The sequence below is a fragment of the Mustelus asterias genome, chromosome 7 (genome assembly GCF_964213995.1).
Source record: "Mustelus asterias chromosome 7, sMusAst1.hap1.1, whole genome shotgun sequence".
Taxonomy (NCBI): domain Eukaryota; kingdom Metazoa; phylum Chordata; class Chondrichthyes; order Carcharhiniformes; family Triakidae; genus Mustelus; species Mustelus asterias.
The window spans coordinates 82,762,905-82,786,018 of record NC_135807.1 but is presented as its reverse complement, the minus strand read 5'-3'; the positions used below and the strand labels follow the sequence as shown (position 1 = coordinate 82,786,018).

At 38.1% G+C, this 23,114-nt stretch overlaps 1 protein-coding gene across 8 annotated transcripts in view; it reads right to left on the bottom strand.

Moving 5' to 3' along the window:
* Positions 1-22,222, bottom strand: part of LOC144495818 (zinc finger homeobox protein 4-like) — a 242,271-nt gene extending 220,049 nt beyond the window's left edge. For 7 of the 8 annotated variants that reach the window (XR_013498342.1, XR_013498341.1, XM_078216341.1 and 4 more), the window contains exons 1-2: positions 21,963-22,222; positions 1-645 (exon numbers count right to left, since the gene is read on the bottom strand). The exon at positions 1-645 is cut by the window's left edge and continues 1,973 nt beyond it. Coding sequence is in view for 6 of the 8 variants with exons in the window: in XM_078216341.1 (XP_078072467.1) it covers positions 1-599 (599 nt within the window). In the remaining 2 variants the exon portion in view is untranslated. Of the gene's footprint in view, positions 646-20,215; positions 20,324-21,962 lie in introns of those variants that run through there. The other variant, XM_078216342.1, reaches the window with a different exon arrangement.
* Positions 22,223-23,114: the final 892 nt, after the last annotated feature.

Below are 23,114 nucleotides of genomic sequence, written 5' to 3'. Positions count from 1 at the left end.
CCGAGGGATGAAGCAATATGAAAAGTGTTGATGACTTGCGGGTAGAACGACAAAGAGGTTGCTTTCTCATTCTTTTCCCCAGCTGCTGCGAGTGAGTTCAGAAAAATTGCAGAGGAAAAGAGCTTACTGTTCATTTCTGGCTGCACATTCTTCCCACTGTCTTTGGAGTCCTCTATTATAAATGCCGATCCATCAGGCTGGTAAACTATCTCCCCTGTCAGATTCTCCACATCGCTATCCTCTAATTCACTTATCTCGCTGTCATTGTCATCCTTCAGAAGAGGAAGGCGGGCATTCGGGCAGTGATGCTCCATGTATTTCTGTAAACTTGAAAAAGAAGTGGCACATTCGTTGCAGGGAATCTCTTTTGCTGAGGTAACCTGAGTGGTGGCTGCATTCTCCACACTGAAATCCAACAAGCTTTTGCTTCTGTGCTCATCTGTTCTCAGGTTGTCATCCGTAGTACTGTTTTTCCTGTCAGGCTCCATCCCCGCAACTTTCTCTGGCACCTCATTATCAAGTTGTGTCGTTCCGCATAGCTTTGATGTGTTATGCCCATTTTCCTGCCTAGCGATAGTAGGGGAGTCACAGGTTTCCATGGCAATTGCTACATGGGGATCTCATTTCATCCAGCCTGTCAGGGACCTGAATAAACCAAAAATAAGTTGAGAGAAGCCATTTTATTAAAACACTAATATTATTCTCTAATAGATCATCTTTAGCTTACAAATGGTGGAATTTTAATGTCTGGTATAAAGTGGACTTTATTACAAAATTTAAAATTGGATCTAATCTCAATGGCCTTTGACATGTTACAAAAAGTGATAATTTAAAAATTGTTATATTATTTCTCTTCAAAGTACATGCACAGCATTAATTTCTTGATGTATTATAATCCAAATCTACGTTATATTTCTTCAATATAAAACTTTTAATTAACTAGTCTATCATACACAAAAAACAATTTCCTATGAAATCGTACTGTCACAGTACTGATGCATTTGTAATGATCTAGACCCTCAGCAGTAATCACTCACATAAATAACACGGCAACACGTCCAAAATACTTCACTCCTCTGCACAAGCAGCTCCAGAATAAAATAAAAGTCTTAATCTTCAGTCTCACAAACGGGTCAAATGATATATTTCAAATATTATAGAAGCTCAAAAACCACCAATAATATTGATTTTCACTTGAGAATTCCAGCAAGGGATATTTGGTAATAACTGGAAAATGCAAGCTAATGCTCTCACCATCCGCCTTACATTTTCTTGAATGCTAATCGACTCCTTTGCAAAGTATAGTCTTGACAATATTTTCCTTATAAGTGCACAAAAAAAAACATCTAGAGGTGATGGTTCACCTCTTCCACTGAATCTTTTCAAAAGGCCTTCCGATTATAAAGTTTGCTGCTGGCCTTTTTTAAAAAACTCTTGGCATATTTTGTCAGATAAATCCAATAGCATGAGAGAAAAGTAAGCAAATTATTATAGTGCCAACAAAAAAAAAAGATTGAGCTCTTCTTTGCTTCTCATCTGACCAAGTAAATCAGCTTACTTCAAATCTTCCTTCTGAGAGAGCCCTCAGCAGGTATCTAACAAGCCCTGATTAAGCACCAATCAGGATTCTTCCTCACGCTTCAGCTACTTCAATAGGCATAGAAACAGAAATTAATATTTAGTGCATCCAGTCCTACCATCCTTGGGGAAAATTAGACTCAGTCAAATTTTTTCACTGCAAAACGTAATGAACACCATTTCAAATACAATTTTGATGTTGTCAGTCCTGGTGTGTTGCCCATCTCTCAGCTACTACCTCAATCAACTTCTCTCCTATCTTTAACAAATCATATGAAACCCCGATGATGAAAATCCTTCAATCATTTCTCCAGGCAGGCACCACAGCCCATATATTCCCTTTAGTGGAAACACAAATGTAGTTTGTAAAGGCCATATCACTATTTCACAGCAGGGTGCAGCACAGGAGGAAAGTTAAGGTGAAAACTCTGCTATCCTTCGTCTCATTGCTCACTGGACTGCAACTACTGTATTAATGACTTGCATAGATCCTGAGTGTCTCTGGTCCTTGCAGATCTCCCACTTTACAGAATGATGGCACTATACACAACAGCAGGGTGGTCAGCCACTTCAGTGCTCACTTTCAATGCATAACAAAGGCTTTGAGGAAGAGAAAAGACAGCTCACTGTACACCTTCAGGGGCGTGTATAGTACGATTCTCAAAATTAAGAACATTGCCATGTGTGCAGTGTCAATAAGACAACATAATTTCACACTACATAACTGTGAATAAAAAATACTGCTGCTGAACATTTGGAGAGCAGAGATCATTCTGTGTTGTGTGCATAATGCCTTAGTATGCAGCAATTTAGGGGATTAATTTAAAACAACTTCTGACTAAATAAGGCTTGGGGGATGCACTCTGCTATTAAGTATTGAAGAATAGCTGCTTAAATTTTTTGCTCTAATCAAATCTAATCTCTTCAGCTAAGTCAAAGAGGGAAATGATCAGTTTAAGAGACATCAGAAGATTTACACAGATTGAAAATGAATTAAAATTAGTTTTGCAGTCTGAGATGGGCTAAAATGACAGTCTAATTGCCTCTGAATTGAATATCATAAAGCTTAGCGTGTAATTTTAATCATTGATGAGCTTCAGGTTAATTATGCTCATGGCTTGCATGCAGCGTAAAAAAAGCATCTCCGAAATGAACCTCAACACAAAGACCATGAAAAACTAATAATTTTCTAATTAGTTCACACAGGCACATTTACTTCTGCATTTGGCAATTTAACACCAACAATATTTGCATCGGAAATTAGGCTATAGTTTTTGTACTCCTAACAGTCATAAGAAGTTGCAACAGAACACACCAGGCAGATTTGAATACCCTGAACACTCTCAGGAGATCACAACTATAACAAGTCCAATTTTAATCCACATTCAGTAACTCTGGACAAATACAAAATGAGCTCTATGGTGTATTATCTTGCCATTTCCAGCACAAAGCAACCTTACGATACTTTTATTTGTTGAGCAGACAGGACCAGACTTGACTATCTACTCTTGTTAGCACATAGTGTACATACACCAATATCCGCCAACACTGAATAATTTACATCGGAAATAAGCTTGAAACATGTAGTACTATGTAGAGGACTCCCATTTCATCTCATCATCTGAAAAAGCAGACATTGATAAATGGCATGTCTTCACCACTTTGTAAATAGTTCTACCTATAGATCCAGAAAGATGCAGCGAAGTGTATACTAAAAGAATTATATAAGCACACATATAAAGCAATTCAATTAAGACAATTATAGAAGAGGGAAATCTACAATGATGAAGCAAGACAAAATGCAGCAGATTGTGATTTGAAAGGCGGCATTTCTCAACACTTCAAGCACTAAATGACTCTGTGGGGAATATCTCCATCCTTCTGGGCAATACACAGTGAATCATTATAAACTGATAAATTATAAAATATGCTATATACATCTGAACACTGATCACGATACCTGCTGTTTAGACATACATGGTTTCTGCAGACAAACCAAATCAAAGCCCTCAGTTCTTCTTCAGACACTACCTAAGAAAGCTTTAACATCTAAAAGATTTAACAAGCATGCTTTGGTGTTTTGCAAATTTCCGCAACATATTTCCTAATAATTTAGATGAATGTGTTTTTTTGCAAACTATTTTCTATTGAGCTTTGATCTTGAACCTATGGAACAATTTGCTCTGGGTACATGTCTATTCATTTTGTTGTTTTGTTTGTATAAAATCAACATTTTAAATACAAAACAACTGACTTTTATATATGATTGAATTGCTAACTCCTCTTTTCCTCCTTCAGCAAATACAGGTTGAATGGCTACAAGCAAAATAATCAATACTCCTACACTAAGATTAACTGACAAAAAGTGTACATGTTAAACAATAGGGCAATGCCTCTGCACTGAATGAATGTTCAGTTCCCATTGGAACAAAGAACTAGAATCACAAATGCCAATTATACCTCTGTTTTTTAATTGAGATTGTCCCAGCCTTCTTCTCCGCTCCAGTGAGACAGTGTTTTGAGAAGTGATTAAAAAGAACGTGATCTGATCAAGAGGAGCGAATAATGGCAGAGGAATGCTAGGTTTGCCACACTGTTAAGTGCTGGGGAAAAAAAAGACCAATAGGGTTCTTGGTTCCTTTGTTTTTCCATCTGCTGTTTAGTTCCCTTATTCGACTTCAATTCTTTATCTGCAGTGTTAGAGGCAGGTTAAAAGCTGTCCACATAAAACACTAGTTCAACCCACGCAAAGTTAGAACTTACATAACTCTCTTAAAAACAAATACAATTATACCAGAATTATATCAAGTTTTCTAAAGGTCATCACTGTCTCTGCAGTGGCCTTTTTCTCCACACCAAATCCTCTATCAATATGTCATACTGAGTTAGGCAAAGACAAAGGAGAGGATCAGTGCGAAAACTGCACATATATCTAATCCTGACAAAGGATTGAATAGACCTTCACAAGTGTAATTATACTTGTTTATTTGTTGCCACATACAAACGACTGATGAAAAATCCATCAAAGCAGGATTATACAGGCACCAAGTGCCCCTCTACTTACTAAGTCCACATTTAGATTCAGTACTATTTTATTCAAATCTAAAAGCAAAAAAAAAGCAATGCAAGAAACTTTTGCATTGAATTTTGACAATTGTTTGCGCATTGTACAATATTATTAAATATATTTGCAACCTATGCTGTGCTATACTTCCTTGAATCCATGATTAGATGCTGTGGTATAGTAGTAGGGTGTGGTAGATGCTTTGCCAGCCATGGATTGTGTAAAATTAAACATTTCTTTTACTGCACTTGTCATTTTTAAGCCTTAAATGCAGGTACTGTATTTTGCACAAAAAACAATAATTATGTCAGATTACTTCAGGTTTCCCAGCTTGAGTAATGTGGCTTAGGCCAACTATTATGAACTAATCTTTAGCTGAGCAAATTTTCCTTTATCTTCCCAGTCTATTGGCCATCTTTCAGAACATTTAAAGTTATTCAGAAGAAACTCTCAGCCACATGTACTTCTTTGTTACTCTCTATGTGATATTGTTTGTTGGTCATATAGCCCTGTTGCACACAACATAAATAAAATTATATTGTAACAAGCTTGTTGTGTTACTGACATCAAAATGTAATTGTTAACCGGGTTTAAAATGTATTTGCTTGGTGAAAAAAAAACTTTGATTTTGGGGCACTGCACTGAAGCCCCCAAATTTATGTAAAATTACAATAACTGAAAACAGTTTTTAGAAACTACAGAACCCTTCACTTATAAGTAAGGGACAAATCAAAGTAAACCAATCTGCATAGCTAATGTCTTTGTGACCTCTCCAATTTAAAACAGAAAAGCTGTAATTTTTTTTGCTGGCAATCTGGAAACACTCTGGAGTTAATTACAGCTGATTCGAAGTGAACCGCACAAACAAAGGCCAGTCTATGTCCAGACAATTATACTGCATTAACCAGCTTAGAGCTTCCTGCTGATGTTTCAGGGCTCTTCTATTACACCCTTCTACCTTCCCAGCATGATAGAAAGTGCTCCTGCAAGGATGAATTAATGAAGAGAACTGCAAAAGAATGTGTGACGACCTCTTTTGACTTGGCAAAAAACTTTCCATCCAAGTCACTACAAAGGCGGAGAAGGTAATTAAGTTTGAATAGAAGACTGAAACAAAATATACATCTGTCCTGGAAGAGGTGAAGGAATTATATAGGAATTGGCTTGAAAGTTCCGAAGATAAATAATCATAAATAAATAGATAAATAAAGATGTTTGTGTGCATTACATTACCTGGCTAGCCAAAGTTTGTCTTTTAAAAAAAAATTTGTTCATGAATGCTGACAAGTTATCAAAGCAGATTTTTAAGCACTAATCAGACAACATGTAACACATACAATCGTAGCATGACAGTTTCTCTGGATTTCATTCCAAGTATTATCCCAGTCTTTTTAGCACATGAGAAGCAACATTAGATGGCTGACACCTTATTGTTTGTATCATAGTGTAAAGAACATAAATGTGAACCAAGTATCACATTTGTCCACAAAGCTACTTTGAAGAAAGTCATATAGGTATGTATTATAATGACACTTTTGAATACTATACTTGGCTCCAATGAACAAGCTCCTCCCACACCCTTTTGTAATGATAAGTCAAGCCTCAATGCAACAAACTTTGCCATTGCATATATCCTGTTGTGTGACCTTACTTGCATCCTTACTGATGTTCCCCCATCGTACGTGAAACTCTATCTGCTAGGCCAATGCTGCCAGAGCAAACCACCCTTCATCCATATAGCAAACACAATCACTATTATTTGTAATAATATAGAGCAGACGTACAGTTCTAATTGTGCTGATACTCTCATTAACTTCACAACAGGGTTGTTCCACTGGATGGAGATTCTAGAAGTAAGCGGGTGGGGAATACACTCAAGATAAAGAGGAGAAATTTATTCACTCAGGTGTTGTGAATCTTTAGAATTCTCTAGTCTAAAGGCTGTAGGTGCTCAATCACTGAGTAGATTCAAGGCTGAGATTGATGGATTTCTGGACTCTAAAAGAATCAAAGGATATAGGGGTCAGTTGGGAAAATGGAGTTGAGGTCAAGGATCAGCTATGATATTAAATGGCAGAGCAGGCTTGAGGGGCTGCATGGCCTACCTACTCCTGATCCTATTTCTTATGCTCAATATTTCCTCAACAAAGTTTCAATGTGTCTATTCAACAATTTTGGTTGACTGTCAATCTTTTTGCAACCTGTAATGAAGTAATTCCGGAGCAAGGTTCCTCAATCTGCACAAGGATGTAGATTTTCAGTGCACAATAATGTGGTCAGTCTAATAGTTAAAAAACACATTTAATATATAATTTTCTGGTTTCATTTTTACCTTCCTCTCCTTGTACTATTAAACGATCTTGATGCCACTGAGCATTCTTGTTAATGTTACACAAAGAAGATTGAAGCATCAGAGTATGATGCTCTGTATGAAGTGTAGAGGGTGCAGTAAAGTTGGTATTCAAGCAAGTTAAATATCTGACATGTAGAAATCAAAAATCAAGGGCCTGTATGAAAATGGCGGTATCACCAATGCAAGTCTGCTTTACATTTGGAACTACAATACTATTGTTTTAATCAGAAGTGGTTATAGATGAAACAAAATAATTTCATTGTGCCCCTATAAGCCTCATGTACATTAATCACCCTCCCTTTGTTTCGTCCATGCAAAGAAGGATTAGATTTTAAATGATGACTGCTTAATCCCTTTGATTTCCCTGTGCTAAATAAATATTAATCTACAAGTCAATCACATCTTGTATTATAATGCAAAGTATATACAATATGAAAGTACTCAAAGGTTATGTAAATTGCAGCTGATTTTACAAGCGCCTGTCTGTTGATAACATCATTCTTGTTCCCTTTCAGGGAAAAAATGCTCCTGATAAGGATTTAAAGTTAACAGTTCAGCTTCACGTATACAGCCTAACTCCAAATCCTTAGTCTTTGCAAGTCAGGAGCAAAGATCCATTACATTAATCTGCACTATGAATAAACAATTATTGTGCATGTTTATTTAAGGTTCATTACTCAGAATCTGTAATTTTACCTCAACCCTTCATAAATGCATAGAGGCCACTTGGATGGCTTTGAAGGATAATGTGAGCAATAATTGATGAAAACTGCTGTACTGCCTCTAATTTCTGTAAAGTTTTCCAGTTGCTACAGGTTTTGACATTTTCCCTCAGTTATTTATGTTCAGAGCAGATTCTGATATAATTATCAGGTCATTTTGGTGCAGTGATGGCTCTTCCTATTGCCACCTAGTTCAAAAGTTGTTCTGCTGCAGATCCTGCTTCAAGGCTAGTTCTACTGTAATTATCTTCATAAAATGTAATCACAGACCAGGTATCCCAGTGAGCATTCCAAAGCTATTAGCAATGTTTTAGCCTCAGATCTAGTTTTTAAAAAAAGATAAGTATAACAGGAATGTTAGACCTGAACAGGTTTAATAACCAGAAAAGTCAGTCTGGTATTCAGAAGTGAGATTTCTTCCTTCTAACGTTAGGGCAATCTGTTGGAAAGATATTCTCGCCATTGCTAAATTTAACAAGGTCATGTGAAAGGGAGCACGAAAAAGACGGTTTTTTTAAAAAAATCACAAATACTGCAAAATCATCTTTATAAATTGCATCTTTTTTGGGGGTGGGGGGGGGGGGGGGGAGTTTAAGTCCTGCAGTACACACTGCAGTCTGGATGCAAGGTACAGTGCATATTTTAAAAATTGAATTAGCAAATGTTAACACTTACTAATCAACACCGCATCAAAATAAAACTTTTTTAAAAAAATGTCTAAACACTATGTATCTATCATTCACCGATTTCATCTGGTTTTCATCTTTTCAAGGGACAACCTTATTTGTTGTCACTTTCTCCGCATACCATATTACTCCCACCCCCATAGGCTATGAATTCCTTCACCCTCTGGGTCTTGCTTTCCACCCAAAGTTACTGTTATTTCCGCAAGTCTTGCTATCAGCGTGCTATATCCGCGCACAAATTGCACAGTTGAACGCGATACTGTTCTCGCCCCAACATCCACATATGCCAATTCCAGCCAGGGAGACCGAAACCTGGTTTGAAAAACCCGGCTGATTTACCGGGGTTCCTGTTAGAGCATCTAACCCAAAGGCGTAAAGCCTTATTATGGGAGCTTCGACTGCTGCGCCAACTAACTCTACACGGACCACAAGCAGGGAATCCAAGATCCTCCTCGTCTCTTTCTTTCCGCCTCAGCGACTGGCTGGCTAGCTAAAGCCGGTCACTTGGAATCTCAGTTAGGGGGTGGGGGGTCCGTCCTGATCTCTCGCCACAACTGGGGATGAGGCATTGGCAGAATTCCATGGATTTGGCTGAAGTTACGGGCTGGAGACATTGAACCTCCACGAGCCATAGTGAAGGGTGACTTCGTTTTATTATCGTCAGGCCCAATATTTATCTGTAGATCATCCCCGTGTTTTTCCCGTCTTTTGGCACCTTTCAAACAAACTTTTGATGGGGACTCGTTTTCTTTCACTGTACCATCCTGATGCACTGCTTTACAAGCAAAACTTGAAATAAAATGCGGGCTACAGCCACTATAAAAACGGCTAACTGGCGAGGCAGGGATTTTCAATAACCTATTTGTGAAGTAGTTCAGCCTGGCCATTTATTTGAGGGACTCGTCACCCTACTGCAGCTCGATATTGGACCATCACACTAGCCGGCACCTTCCTGACTGTTCAGCTGAAATACACAATCATGGAAAAAGTACTGCCTACCGATGGGTTCTTCTAGAAATGGACAACATGATTATTAATTCAGCTCGCTACACTTCCTCTCTGACAGTTCGGGGCAACAGGAGTAAATTGCAAACTAGACCCGGATTGTATGCAGATTGGAATCAGTTACAACTCGACCGCCTCACTGTATACTATTCCATAATAAAATGTTATTAGTGATTTCACTAAAGTTATGTTTTATTGATATAAAGTGTCATAAGCCATTATTTCTAAACCTATTTTGTCGTTCCTTAAGTTGCTGGAGGGTTAAGATTAGGAAGGTAATTCTATTTACAAAAGTAACACATGCCAGTCAAGATAAACAGGGTGACACAATTGACTCGTTCTAGCTTCGGCTGATTATTTTAGCAGTGGCGCAATTTTGCACGAAGTAAATGTGAATGGAGTAAACTCTGCAGGTTTATTCATTGAGTGCTGGTTCTATTAGAGCCATTAACAAGTCGGGCTGTCAGACTATAATGAAGGTAAATGATTAGTTAGTACAGCAGCTGAAGACTTCTTCAATGTAATAAGAGTTAATTAAAGTTTACCACAAGACACTACCTAGAGCAAAACGTTGATTACGTTTCAGGATTTAGTGCAAACAGACAATAGCTGGCAGTAATGAACAAAGCAATAATATAATGAAATGGAATATTAATTGTGTGGCAAAGAAAGATTCAAAAGCTGTCGTTTTATGGCTGACTTACATTTGGTAGGGTATTTTAAAATAGGAATAACCAGAAAAATAAAGTGAGTGGCGAGAAGCATTTTGGGGCACAAAACAAATTTGAAATTATCAATTTTTATGAAGCTGAAATCATTTCCACAAATTAGTAAACAAATGTTAGACACGCCTCTCCATACAAAAATGCAAGAAGCTCTGGTGTCAGATTTAACTGAGAATTCTTCTTCAAGTCTGAAGTATTTCAGAGAAATGAGACTGGTGCTATTTGAACTCAAGTTTGAAATTTTTTTGAAACAGTGCCCAGTGTTTATTTCTGCACCAGGAAAAACAGCAGGGGAAGGGAAAAAAAGGCCAATCAGGTGATCTTTAATACAATTTAAAAATGCATTTGCATTGCTTTGATTCTAAACTTGTGTTCAGAACAGACAGAGATAAGACCATTGCTTTTCTGGCTACACTGAAGGTCTGTTTATTTCTACATTTTTATCAAAGTAAATTGTTTCAGCTTGGTGTAATATAAGAAACAATAATTCGCAACATCGTGACAAAACATACACACAAGCACCTTTCATACAAATTTTCACTCAGAACTTGTTATTTCTGCTAAATGCACTAGGTACTTATTGTTTAACCATTTTAGTGGACAAGACTGTAAGTAGATGACTGAAGCTATCGTGACAATTGTTCATTACAAATTATCTTTTTCAAAACCATTACAAAATCCAAGAGAAATGAAGCCTGATTCCCAGCTCCAATGCTCAACTGCCTTAAAATACTTTCTTTCTATTTAATTTATTTGCACTGTTAAGGTATCACATACCCATCTTTATCCTCAGTATCACATTTTATCACTTTCTACCATCCAGAGGATGCACACAAGTTTACTAACCCTACATTTCCCCAGAGTTCCATTTGTGTTGTGTCCCTAGCACTGTACTAAAGTATCTCCTAAAGCCCTTTTGCCCCCTTTGGCACTCACAGACTCATTGGTCCTGACACTTTCACTTCATCCATGACAAATGATCTCATGACTGTGCTCAGATTGCACAAGACGACTACTTTATGCACAACTAAATCATTAGCTTCCATCCGTGCATTTTGCTCATGTGAAAATAGATTCCATCCTATTAGATCCCACCCCAACATTTTCCAAGATTATTTTGATGTTGCTTTTTTTTTAAAGAATCCTTCATTGGCTAATAATACTTGCACATACATGCTTAAACTCTTGCTTTGTAAATCAGGCAGGATATGAGAAGGCTACTTAGTAAGTGCTTCTCAAGGGATTTCAGTAACTGTACTCAACCTCTGCCCTGCTGCAAACACTGTGCCAGATATCTGTCTGTTGTATATCCTTTTCGCTCTTTTTGGGGAGGAGAGGGGAGGGGAGCGGGAGGTGGAAATCAGTGCTAGATTACACTGAACTAGTATTACTGTCCATTTTCCTGAATACTGTACACACCACTTTGACCAACACAACTTTAATGTTGACATCTATTTACATAACAAATGCCAATTAAATGGCAGAGCAAAAATACTTGTAAGATACAGATTGGAGACTCAGCGACTCCTTCTTATTACATTGCTTCATTTATTTAAATCTGATGTATAGGTGAAAGAAATTTGCTTTCATTTGGCCTCATTAATCCATTTTGAATGAAGGTCTCAACAAAATCTGCTACGGGACAAACCTTCTGAGATAGAGTCACTTTCCTCCTCTCTGAAGTGCTTTCTACATCTTGGGACTCTGAAAGCAGCTCTTAAGGTGATGTTCCGATTGGCACCTGTCCCCGCTTATTGGGCCAAGGACCAAGTAGGCTGGTGTGTGAAGCCTAGTTCATGAATTAATCGGAGGTGAGCCAGAGAAATTGCTCCCTGTGATTTGCCTGTTGACAGCAAGCACTTGAACAGACCTGTATGACCAACAACACTTGGCAGACCTTAAAGGTTGCAGCTTTGCAACTTGCTTCATTTCAGCAAAGAGACATCTCTCCCCTGCTTTTATGCAACTTAAAAACTTACATGTCTGCATTAACTAAATGTGCGCCCTTTATACTGTGTCAGATAATTGCTGGCATCTCTTCATGCGGAGGGTGTACAAATTGAAAACCTGCAGCTCATGCTCATCTGTCAAAAGAAGCTACTTCCATGTAAAATCTACAACTGCCACAAAGAACAATGCAGAAAATTTAATTCACTTTCAATCCCCTTTAAACTTCAGAGGTTCAGTCAGCCACAGAGACAGTCATGTTAAGACTGTTGTTACTTAAGCGATTCTTTGTTAATTTTTAGAAACAATATTTTGGTATATCCAAGTAATATTAATATTAAGATATAAAAATTGTGAAACGATTATTGGATTGACATCATTAATAAAAGGGTCATGCATACAAAGAAGCCACTGACGGATCAGATAAAGACTTTAGGAGAAGTTTCTTTACACAGAGTGATGAGAATGTGGAACTCACTGTCACATGGAGTAGGGGATGCAAATAGTACTGACACATTAAAGCAAAGGCTTGCTACATGCATGGCGGAGAAGTGAAAAAGGGATGTTGGAAGAGTTGATTAGATTGGGAGACGGATTCTGCAGAGAATAAGCACTAACATAGGCTATTACTTTTTCAGAGTTCTGAAGAAGAATCATATTGTACTAAAGTGTTAACTCTGTTTCTCTCTCGACAGATGCTGCCAGGCTTGCTGAGTTTTCCCAGCAATTTGTGTTTTCATACCACCATAGACCAGTTGGGCCAAATAACCTTTTTCTGCACTGCAGATTCAAAGCGATTCTATGTAGCATATCACTGTAATATCTCATCAAACCATTTCATACTATTGTTTAAGTGCTGTAGATAAAGCACTGTGTGGTATATGTTAATGTCTGTAATTTCATGCAACCTATTAAAGCTTTCCATAATCTGAGAAAAATATGCACACATTTTATATATTATATCATATATATAGTGTGTATTCTGTGACAGCATTTTTGAACTTACGGCAGAGAAGTCCTTTGCCCAAAGGTATCTGTAAGGCATGCTGTTTTCCCTTGCATTTGCTTTCACCCATTATTTTCCCTTTCACATGAAACCAATCATAGGTGCTCACACCGCTAATCCTTATTCTTTCCAAGAAGGTGCAGTAACGTTCGGAACTCAGGTGGACTTCTTAGTAGTAACATTGTATGGATGTAGCAAACCTCACCTATCTCAGACTTAAAATTTTCTCTATTAAACAAATATTGAACTGGTGCTAAGTAAATGCTCCCATAAAAGCTTATTCTCATTAAAAGGCATATACTGCATGTCATTTGATGAGGCATTCCTAACCAGAATGTATCTATACTTTAGGAGGCCTGGGAGTAACTTGCTTCTTAAAGAAAGGAGTTGATTAAATATTTGAAAAACACGTAATTCCTATAATTATTGATGTCCCATTGTAGGCTTAATCATGGATACAATTTGAGTCTTGCGCAACAGGAGATGGCATTAGTATAGCTATTCATCTTTAACATTATTGCAAAAGTGTAAAGAAATATGTGCATTTCAATTAAGGGAAACGCTTATCTATGATGATCATTTTTAATTCTAAGACAGGCTGATAGCAGGCTAGTTTCAAAATGGTAGGTTGTACAATGATTATATATTGTCCAAGCAGTCACATACTCCCTGCCAAATACATAATTGAAGAAACAACAAATACTTAATTTTGTGATGTTGTTCTGCTTTGTTTATTCATCCCTATATTAGTACGGTATTAAATCCAATTAATTCATATCTTTATCGCTATTTCAAAGAACCTATTCCGCTTTTTCATTCAGCAGTTTTAGTGTCATTATATTTAGCGCTATGCTGTAGCTAAATGTTGTGAAATGATTTGGAATGATTATCTTTGTTAAAACAAAAATAAATCAGATTTCTCTTTAAAAAAACTATTTGCAAGTATGATTTATGTAGTTCCTTCTACAACAAAATACAGTATAGTATTAGATGGTCCTGGTCTCTCAGGATTACAATTTAATGGACAGGATGCAGGAATCTTTCCTATAGAACCCGAGTATATATCATACATTTCAAGTTTCATCACAGATGAATTCTATTCCTGTCAGTGCAGTAAAATACATTGAATTGCTTTGCATGCCAGCAAAATGTAATTAAAGCATAAGTGAAAAACTTAGTGCATCCAATCTCCTCCTATACTTTTAACCAGAGTAATTCTAATACATGTGGATTATATACATTTATTTTTAGATATGGTATAGCAAATTTGAAAAAAAGAAAAGCACCTAACATAAACAAGAGACATCTTGATTGTTTAAAGCTATTTTGTGATTAAAAATAAAACTTAATAACCTTGTCAGAGTGAGTTGCTACGTGAATCAATCCACCTTTTTTTTTTGCACAGTGGTTGCACTCATACTGTGTAACGACTGCATTCGTACAGTCTGGCCAATAGCTTCACTGGATTATTTCAACATCATTACAATTATTATTTTTGTAATTTAGAGTCGTTTAGCTATTCCTCCTCTATGCCTTGAGAACACGGGCAAATTGTAACCAGCTACTAACCTGCCTGTCATTCAATTCTGCAGGGACTGAAAATGTGCCAATTACAGCACATGACAGTTTATTAAATGTGTTTAACACAATTATAAAATATGCCAATCTTTACAGAAACAGAATATAACACATTTTTCTTGTTAAAATAGTCATACACAAATTAAAGTACCAATATACAGTCGCTGTGATTTCAGTTTATGGTATTGCAAGTGCCCTGAAGCTTTTGCAGCTTAAGTAATTTCACATTAAAAATTAACCTGACAAGACCTTTATTCAAATGACAAGTATGTGCATATAGAAGTTTTGTGAACTGGCAGCAAACAATAGGGGTCAACAGCTGACAGTCTATGTCTACACTCGTCTGGGGCCTGAAACTGTTACTTATTACAACCTAAACCCATGTGAAACCTTTCAAAAGTATACATAGCATAAATAATTATTTAAACAAGGGGTAAATATCTCACTTTATCTTATCAAAAATACACCTGTGGTATTTTCACTTTCAGAATAATAATGAAGTAAAGATTCACTTATCACTTTGGCAGCTGTTGACCAATAAAAGCTTATTTTCATCAAATGATATTTCAAACAAAGTTTTAATCGCAGTTAACAAAATCTAAATACAACAGAATAAAATGGTTTTTCTTTCACAGTGAATTTTATTTGTATAACATTGTAATTATCAATGATATTTTTCTATAGAGTACTGCTTTTAAGTTTTGTTGGGGGAAAAAAAAACTTTACCAAAGAAAATAATTGAACATCCTTGACATTGGTGGTCAATATTTGGTTTGTGACATGCCTGGCATGTTCTTGTAACTCTCCTGTATACAAACCTTTTTTAACAGCCCCAAGCTGCACCATTATCATACATATTACTTCACAAGAGGAGAGAATCCAAGGGAATTCCATAAAGCTGCTGAAATATGAGACTATGCTTGTTTTCTCAAGTCCTGGACAAATACATCTTTTGAGTGAGCTGAGCATTTGGGGGGAGGGGGGGGGGGTGCGTAGGGAGGGAAGAAGAGCCTGCATTTTCATCTTCCTTTCATCTTAGTCATTCAGTCAACCATTCAGTCTGCCATTCAACAGTACTTTTCATTATGCAAAAAAATGCTAATCCTTTTCCGATGCTTTCACACTTGTATAAACCTCCATTTCTCCAACTGAAAAGCAATTATATCAGTTTACGTTTCTGTCAAAAAACAGGATTAATTCTGGAACAGCAGAATCTCTCCTTTTTTTCATATTCTGTTATCGGAACCGAGAGAGATTATTAGTGAAGGTATTTCCACAATGCAAAGCTACACTTGCTTTTAGGCTGTGATTTAATTGGTCAAAGAAAAACAGCTTTAGTTACTGCGGAAACCCTTTTCAGCAACAGAATTGACCTTTCCTTGCTAAGGTCTGAATAGAATGAACCTGAAACTGGTCTATTAATCAGAAACAAATTATGAAAGAATGTAGCTGGACTGTTTGACACTGTGCTGTCTTAGGACACTCAGTGAAAGCTAAGTAACAATGTCCTCTTCACGGGTAATGAAGAACCATGACAAATGAGACAGAGAAACTATTCGTTTGCATATGCAAATTCCTATACAAAGGAAACATGTACAAACAAGTGTCGTTGTAAGGTGGATTAGGCAAACAAGGCTTTCTTTTAAGACACTCTGCAGCCCTGAACATTAGTCAGCACAATTAACCCAGTTACCATGGTGACTAATGAAATTTTACCATGGTATGAGTTAAATTAGAAAGCTAGTTATGTGTTTCCTCTACCCAACTCAAAATTCATTATTTTCTCCAGAACAATAATGCAATTGTGCTTGGCTGATCTCTGCCAGCCCAACAAGCCTCTAAATTGACAATTTGCATATGTTAATATAATTAAGTGCTAATTACATGAAAGTTGTACATATTCACATGCACTTTCCCTGGGTGCTGTTTAGCTTGAACTCCATCCAAGTTTTTAACCCTAAAAGAGATTTTAACCAGGAAAGAATTGTTGTGTTACACAGCCCTGGGGCTCTAACAGAAGGGCCCTGCACATAAGACATTAAGCCTATGACTAGTTTCTTATCTTTCCACCCACAAAAGTTGTTGGTATTGTGAGTATGTGAACTATACCAAGCTGCCAACATTTCTGACTTCAAATCAGAACTTCAGTTTTATCAGCTGATTTAGAACAATAATTAACTCACACCAATTATTCACAGCACAATGATTCAACCAGTTACACTTCCACTTGTAGATTGTACAATACAAAATAATTCCCCCCTCCCTCCGCCAATCACTGAAAAAGTCATACACAGTTATATAAAATAGCTGTTTCAAATGACTTTATTGGTATTCGCTGAACGTGGAGATATTTGTATTTTGATGAGGATGAGAAATTCCCCATTAAGAGTTTTTTTATATTGAATCTGAATAAAATAAATTTAACATCACACATTCACAATAGCAGCACATGTGAAATAAATATAACTTTTCAAAGCGAAAGAGAAAGGAATTTTTGGCAAAATAGACAGCTTGCATGGATTAAGGCGCCTTTGTCCTTTCTCATATGCATTTCTTTTTGCAGACTAAATTGACCGAGTCTGCTCCACATTTTTAGGAAGGAACATTTTACACTGAATGGAAAAAATGTTCTGCAGAGTACGAAAATTGGTGCAGCTGCATCTGAACTTCATCCAGATGGTTCACAATCGTAAAAATAGCCTCACTTTTACTATTTTCCCACATACTGATATGAAAACCTGGCTGCACGTTTCCTTTCGATTGAGTGGCTTAAATGGAGACGGGGAGAGAGGGAGGGAGGGGAAGAGAGAGAGACACACACACTTGAAATTGACACTGATTCCTGATTTGAGCCCTAATACATTCAGCAATGGCAGTGGGAATAAGGCTACTTCCATGAAACAGTAACTATTTTCCAACACCAGTATACACTGACTGCTTGAACTGCAAAGAAGAAAGCTTCTCCTCAGATTTGCACACAACCACACACACACTGACCACATGTACAAAATAATGTACAATAAATATGATGGGGTTCTTAGATTAGAATCTGAAATATTTGTATTTTTAATTGCTGGCTTGTTTTGTTATTTTAGATATTTATTAACATTCTAGACTGAAATCATGTCCTGACTCAAGAGACTTTAAGAATTTTAAATACAGCAGAGCAACATATTTGTTAAAAATTATCTTGATTCCAAAGTTACACGTTAACCTATGTTTTGCCTTTACAAAACTTTTCTTTTGTACTTTTATTGGTATATTTGTTCACTAACCCTCACACCAGCAATTGCTGACTGCTTCAATATGCAGAAAAATGTTTTAAAATTGACAGCATTGTCACTTTACATGACAGTAGCCTTGATATGTTGCGAGCGTTTACCTGTCAATAAACCATCACCAAATCTTCACTTGGCAATGGAAATATTAAAGCCCAGCCCTACTAAATATATTCATGCTATTTATAGAACTGACACAAATAATAGCAACTAGCAGATATACTGCTAAGCTAACTCTTAATAAGTTTGATGGCGTCACTTACACGTCAGCAGCAAATTCCTAGTGATAATTTACGCAAACATAAAAATGGATTTTGAGTGGGAAATCTAAGTGAAAATGCTGAGGTGGAGAACACATCACTTCAAAGCAAAGAAAGTATTGTGCGTCAACCAATTATGCTGCTGGTGTTTGAATTTAAAATGTTTATGTCAAATGGTTAACATTTGAACATTTTTATCTTATTGTTGTCAGTCTTTTTTTTACGCTGCACCCCACTCTGAGGGATTTTATCATATTAGTTGGAAATTGTCTTTAGTTAACAAATAATCTGGCTTCCACCATTAAAATTAAAGTATAATTATTTAGTCAGAACATATTGATCTATGATTAACATAATATTTTAGGTAGCAACCAATAATTGTGAACCTGGTTCTCTCAGGCCTTTAACTGATCACATCTCAAATTCACAGCAGAGCACATACTGATGGTGATTGCCAGATTCCTTGGGATACCTTCCATGTTTCAAGCTATGGAAAAGAAAGAGATAGGAAAAAGAAGCCACAAAAAAAAGCGTTCTGCAGTGAAGGATTTTAAATCACTAAGCCTCTTCTAATAGACTTGAGACTTATTGAGGTAGAAACCATAAAAAATGAAGAAGGGAAATTTAATCCCTGAAATATTGATTTGCACATTAATATCATATAGGGTGAGGGCAATTTGGCTTCATGGAAATGACACATTGTCGACCCTCGGTGAAGTCAGAACCAATCTTACAGCTGAACATGTCTGAATCTCAAGAGTTATTAAGGGCTTTCCTTCTTGCCTTTATGAGTTTTCCTCTGCCTACCAATTCCATGTTAAATGTATTATCTTTAAGAAATAATTGTAAAACCTCAGGGGTTTTTCCAGTTAATGGAAGGGAGGTTAAACCACATCAGATTCTGAAATGCAACATTAAACCCTTGCAATCAACAAAGCCACCTCAGTTCTGCTTCCATCCAGTGCAGGCTATAATATTGTTATTGTGGATAATCTAATTTCACTGTGTAAGTTTTAGCTTATGGTTAAAGTGCCAAGAGAATATTACAGAATATATGAACTGATTCACCCAGCCCCTCTGATTTGATTAGCCATTTTGCAACATCAGGTTTTTTTTAAAGAATATCAATACAAAATTAAAGGAAATGATTGCATAAAAACACGTTTCTTGCACCATTTTTTAAACGCTTAACTGCACAATCTGAGCGGATAAGGTTCTAATTTAATTGTGGATGAAACATGGCAAACGTCAATGAGAGTACTGCATGATAATAATCTATACAAATCTCATTCTTAATCATTCCAAACTGAACAACGTTTAATAAGTTAACCTGCTGTATTTACAACCAATGTTACAGCCTCAAATATTTTATTAAGGCCCACTGACTAAATAATATCAGGGCAAAAACAAAATAAAATGCTTATTGTTGTGTTAACCAAAAGTGTTTCTCGCGGTGGTGTAAAAGCGAGTATCAAATGTTAGTATTTGGTACCGTTCGATTACTGAAAAATAGCCTTGGTGTCTTTCTCCCAGAGAATAAAAAAGGGTGGAAGACAAAACGATTCTCACAAAATCGCTGTGTCCCTGTGTTCATATACATACTCCATTTGTACGTGTGTTTATGGAGATATGTATTTACACCCACTGCAAAACCCTGTGGATGTACCTTTTAGAAGTACAGTAAATATTGTATCACAGATCAACTCGCTCGACTAAGCCGCACTTTGTGTATTCTGTTTCTTTTTGGACCTTTGTGGACAGTAATAGGAAAAAAAAGTGAAAGTATTTATTTCTGATGGCGACGGTTTTAGACAATTGATTCCTTCCGTATCCAGAATAGGAACACACAATCTCCGGGAACTTGGAAATGAATAGTTTTCGCGCGACGTTTCATTGCCCTTTTCTGAGTCTAACTATTTATTTTTCTGAAACCCAGCTTTGGAGTCGGATATCTAGTGGTTTGTGCCGACAGTTGCTGCTGCAGTGATGAAGGGGAGAGAGTGCGTTACATACCCAGCCTTTGCTCTGAGTTTAAACGATCGATCCCCGTGTCACTGTCGTGTCCCAATCGCAGAAGTCAGCCCCGAACGAAAAGGCAGGGCTACTATATACAAGCTTCAATAATAATCAAAAGTACAGAACACAGCGGAATTAGGGTGAAGCCAGTAGAGGCGCGGATATGGCTGTCTGGAGCTCCGTGTGGTGTTAGGAAAGATACTGAGAGACACACAGGGATGAGTCGGAACGGATAATGTGCGATATACAAATTGGGGGCGAAGAGTTTTTAGCTCGGCTTTTGACAGAAAGAGCGACGGTTGCTTATGGAAGCTGACACACACAGAAAGAGCAAGAGGCAGGAAGACATACACACAGAGGCAGACACACACACACGCAGAGGCCGAGATACACATACACATACACAGAGGCAGAGATACACACATACACAGAGCAAGAAGAAAGAGACAGAGAGAGAGCAGGAGGCAGAGACAGCCACACAGAGCAAGAGGCAGAAAGACACACACATACACACACACACACACAGCGGCAGAGACACACACATACATAGAGCAAGAAGCAGAAAGAGACAGAGAGAGCAGGAGGCAGAGACAGCCACACAGAGCAAGAGGCATAAAGACACACACAAGAGACAGAGGCACACAGGACAAGAAGCAGACACACAGCAAGAGACAGAGAGCGAGACACACAGAGAGCAGAAGGCATAAGAAGACAGACACACACACACAAACACACACACACATACAGGCTCATCCAGAGACCAGGGGAGCGTGTCTGCCTTCAAGTTAATCATCATCACCATGAGGTCTGATCACCCTGGGAGCATCACCCTGCAATAAACACACAACCTGCTGCTGCCGCTTGCCTTACTACCCAGGCTGATGTATGAGTTTTCACTCCGGCCGAGCTGTCTGCTGCTCCCTCAGCCATCCAGCAGCAGCCCGGCCCCACACACTGCCAGGTAAAAAAAAAGCAACAAAAGAAGACAGCGAACTAAATGGTGTTTAAAGTTGGGGGTCGATCCTCGCGAAAAAGAATGTTTTTTTAAAAAAACGAGAAGGATTATTTTAGTAAAGTGAGGGGAACATAGGAGGTCGGTGTGGTTTTTTTTTAAAAAAAGGGCAACTTTTTTGGGTACAAAGAAATTGTGTTATTTTCCAAAGAGAAAGCTAACTCGATGGTTGTTAGGATTGCGACTGGGAATCGCCTCGCAGTGGAGAGAGGCGCTGGGGCAGGAGGAAAGTGAACAGTTTCAGCGCTGGAGGAAAGAAAAGTGCGGGTGTTTGGAGAGTGTGGCTAGCTTTCCCCCCTCTGTGTGTGTGTGTCTCCCACCAGAAACTCCTCCATCTGAGACCCCCAAAAGAATGAGCAAGTTGTGTCTGAAAGTGTTTTCACTGGGAGGCGAGGCAATCTGACAGCTCGATCTCTCCCTGATGTGTATCTACATGTCCTAAAAGTCACACGATCGCACTTGTGTAAACACCAAGTACCCGATCAGTCCACTTAAAAAAAAATAAGAGAACCCCCCCTTTCCCCCTTCTCCCCCCCCCCCCAAAAAAAATCCAAACGCGTTTAGAGACAATTTCTCTTTTTTTGTGTAGCTTTTGTTTTAAAAAATTGTTTTGGCGAGAGAAAGAAAAGACAATCCAGTCAAGTCAGTAATGATAAAGAGTGCGAATCGATAACGCAGCTCATTGTGTCACCGAGATAATACTGGCTTACCGCTTAATAAAGTGGAACTTACTATTTTCCCTCGCAGCCGCCTCTTCTTCTTTATTTTTTTTGTTATAATGACATTAATTATTGTCACATCCACTGGCCCCCCGATTGGTTTGGTTTTTGGAAATAAGACAAGGATCCCAGGCCAGCCAGACACTCGGACGTGAAGCGCTCCTTTGGGCCCGGCTGTGTAAGCACTCCCCTCGGCTCGCCACCGCAAACGGAAAAGGGAAACTGGATATGAAAATCCGATATATCTTTATTCTGCTAATTATTTTGCCCTGTAAAAAATGGCTGATTAAGTTGAGTGCGCATGTGTCTTCATTACCGATGCACGACGGGAAGGTGTAATTAGTGAGGTGATCAACATTCAAAAGATTGGACTTGACGCTTTGAAGTTGAAGCCGCGGTGGCCGCTAATGGAGAAGGTCCCAAACCTGACCCAGAGCAGCGCCTGAGACACACACCCAGTCAGGGAGGGAGGGACACACACGCACACACACACACGGGCACAGACTGAGGGACACAGATACACACACAACACTGCTCCCGCTCCCCTATCACCACACAAAACACACACACACATTTAAAGAGGATTTAACTATCTACCTCTAATTTAACACCAGAGAGAGAGGGACACACACACACACGCACAGAGACAGACTGAGGGACATAGATACACAAACAACACTGCTCCCGTTCCTCTATCACTACACAAAAGACACACACACTTAAAGAGGCTTTAACAATCTACCTCTGATTTAACATCAGTGAGAGGGACACACACACAGACAGATTGAGGGACACATAAACACTCAACACGGCTCCCGCTCCCCTATCACCACACAAACACACACTTAAAGAGGCTTTAACAATCTACCCCTGATTTAACACCAGAGAGAGGGACACACACACACACACAGGCACAGAGACAGACTGAGGGACACAGAATACTGCTCCCGCTCCCCTATCACTACACAAACACACACACACACTAAGAGGCTTTAACGATCTACCTCTGATTTAACACCAGACACACACAGACTCGGGGACACAGATAGAGTACAGCTCTCGCTCCCCTATTACTACACAAAGACACACTCACTTAAAGAGGATTTAACAATCTATCTCTGATTTAACATCAGTGAGTGAGAGAGAGAGAAACACCATTAAGCAC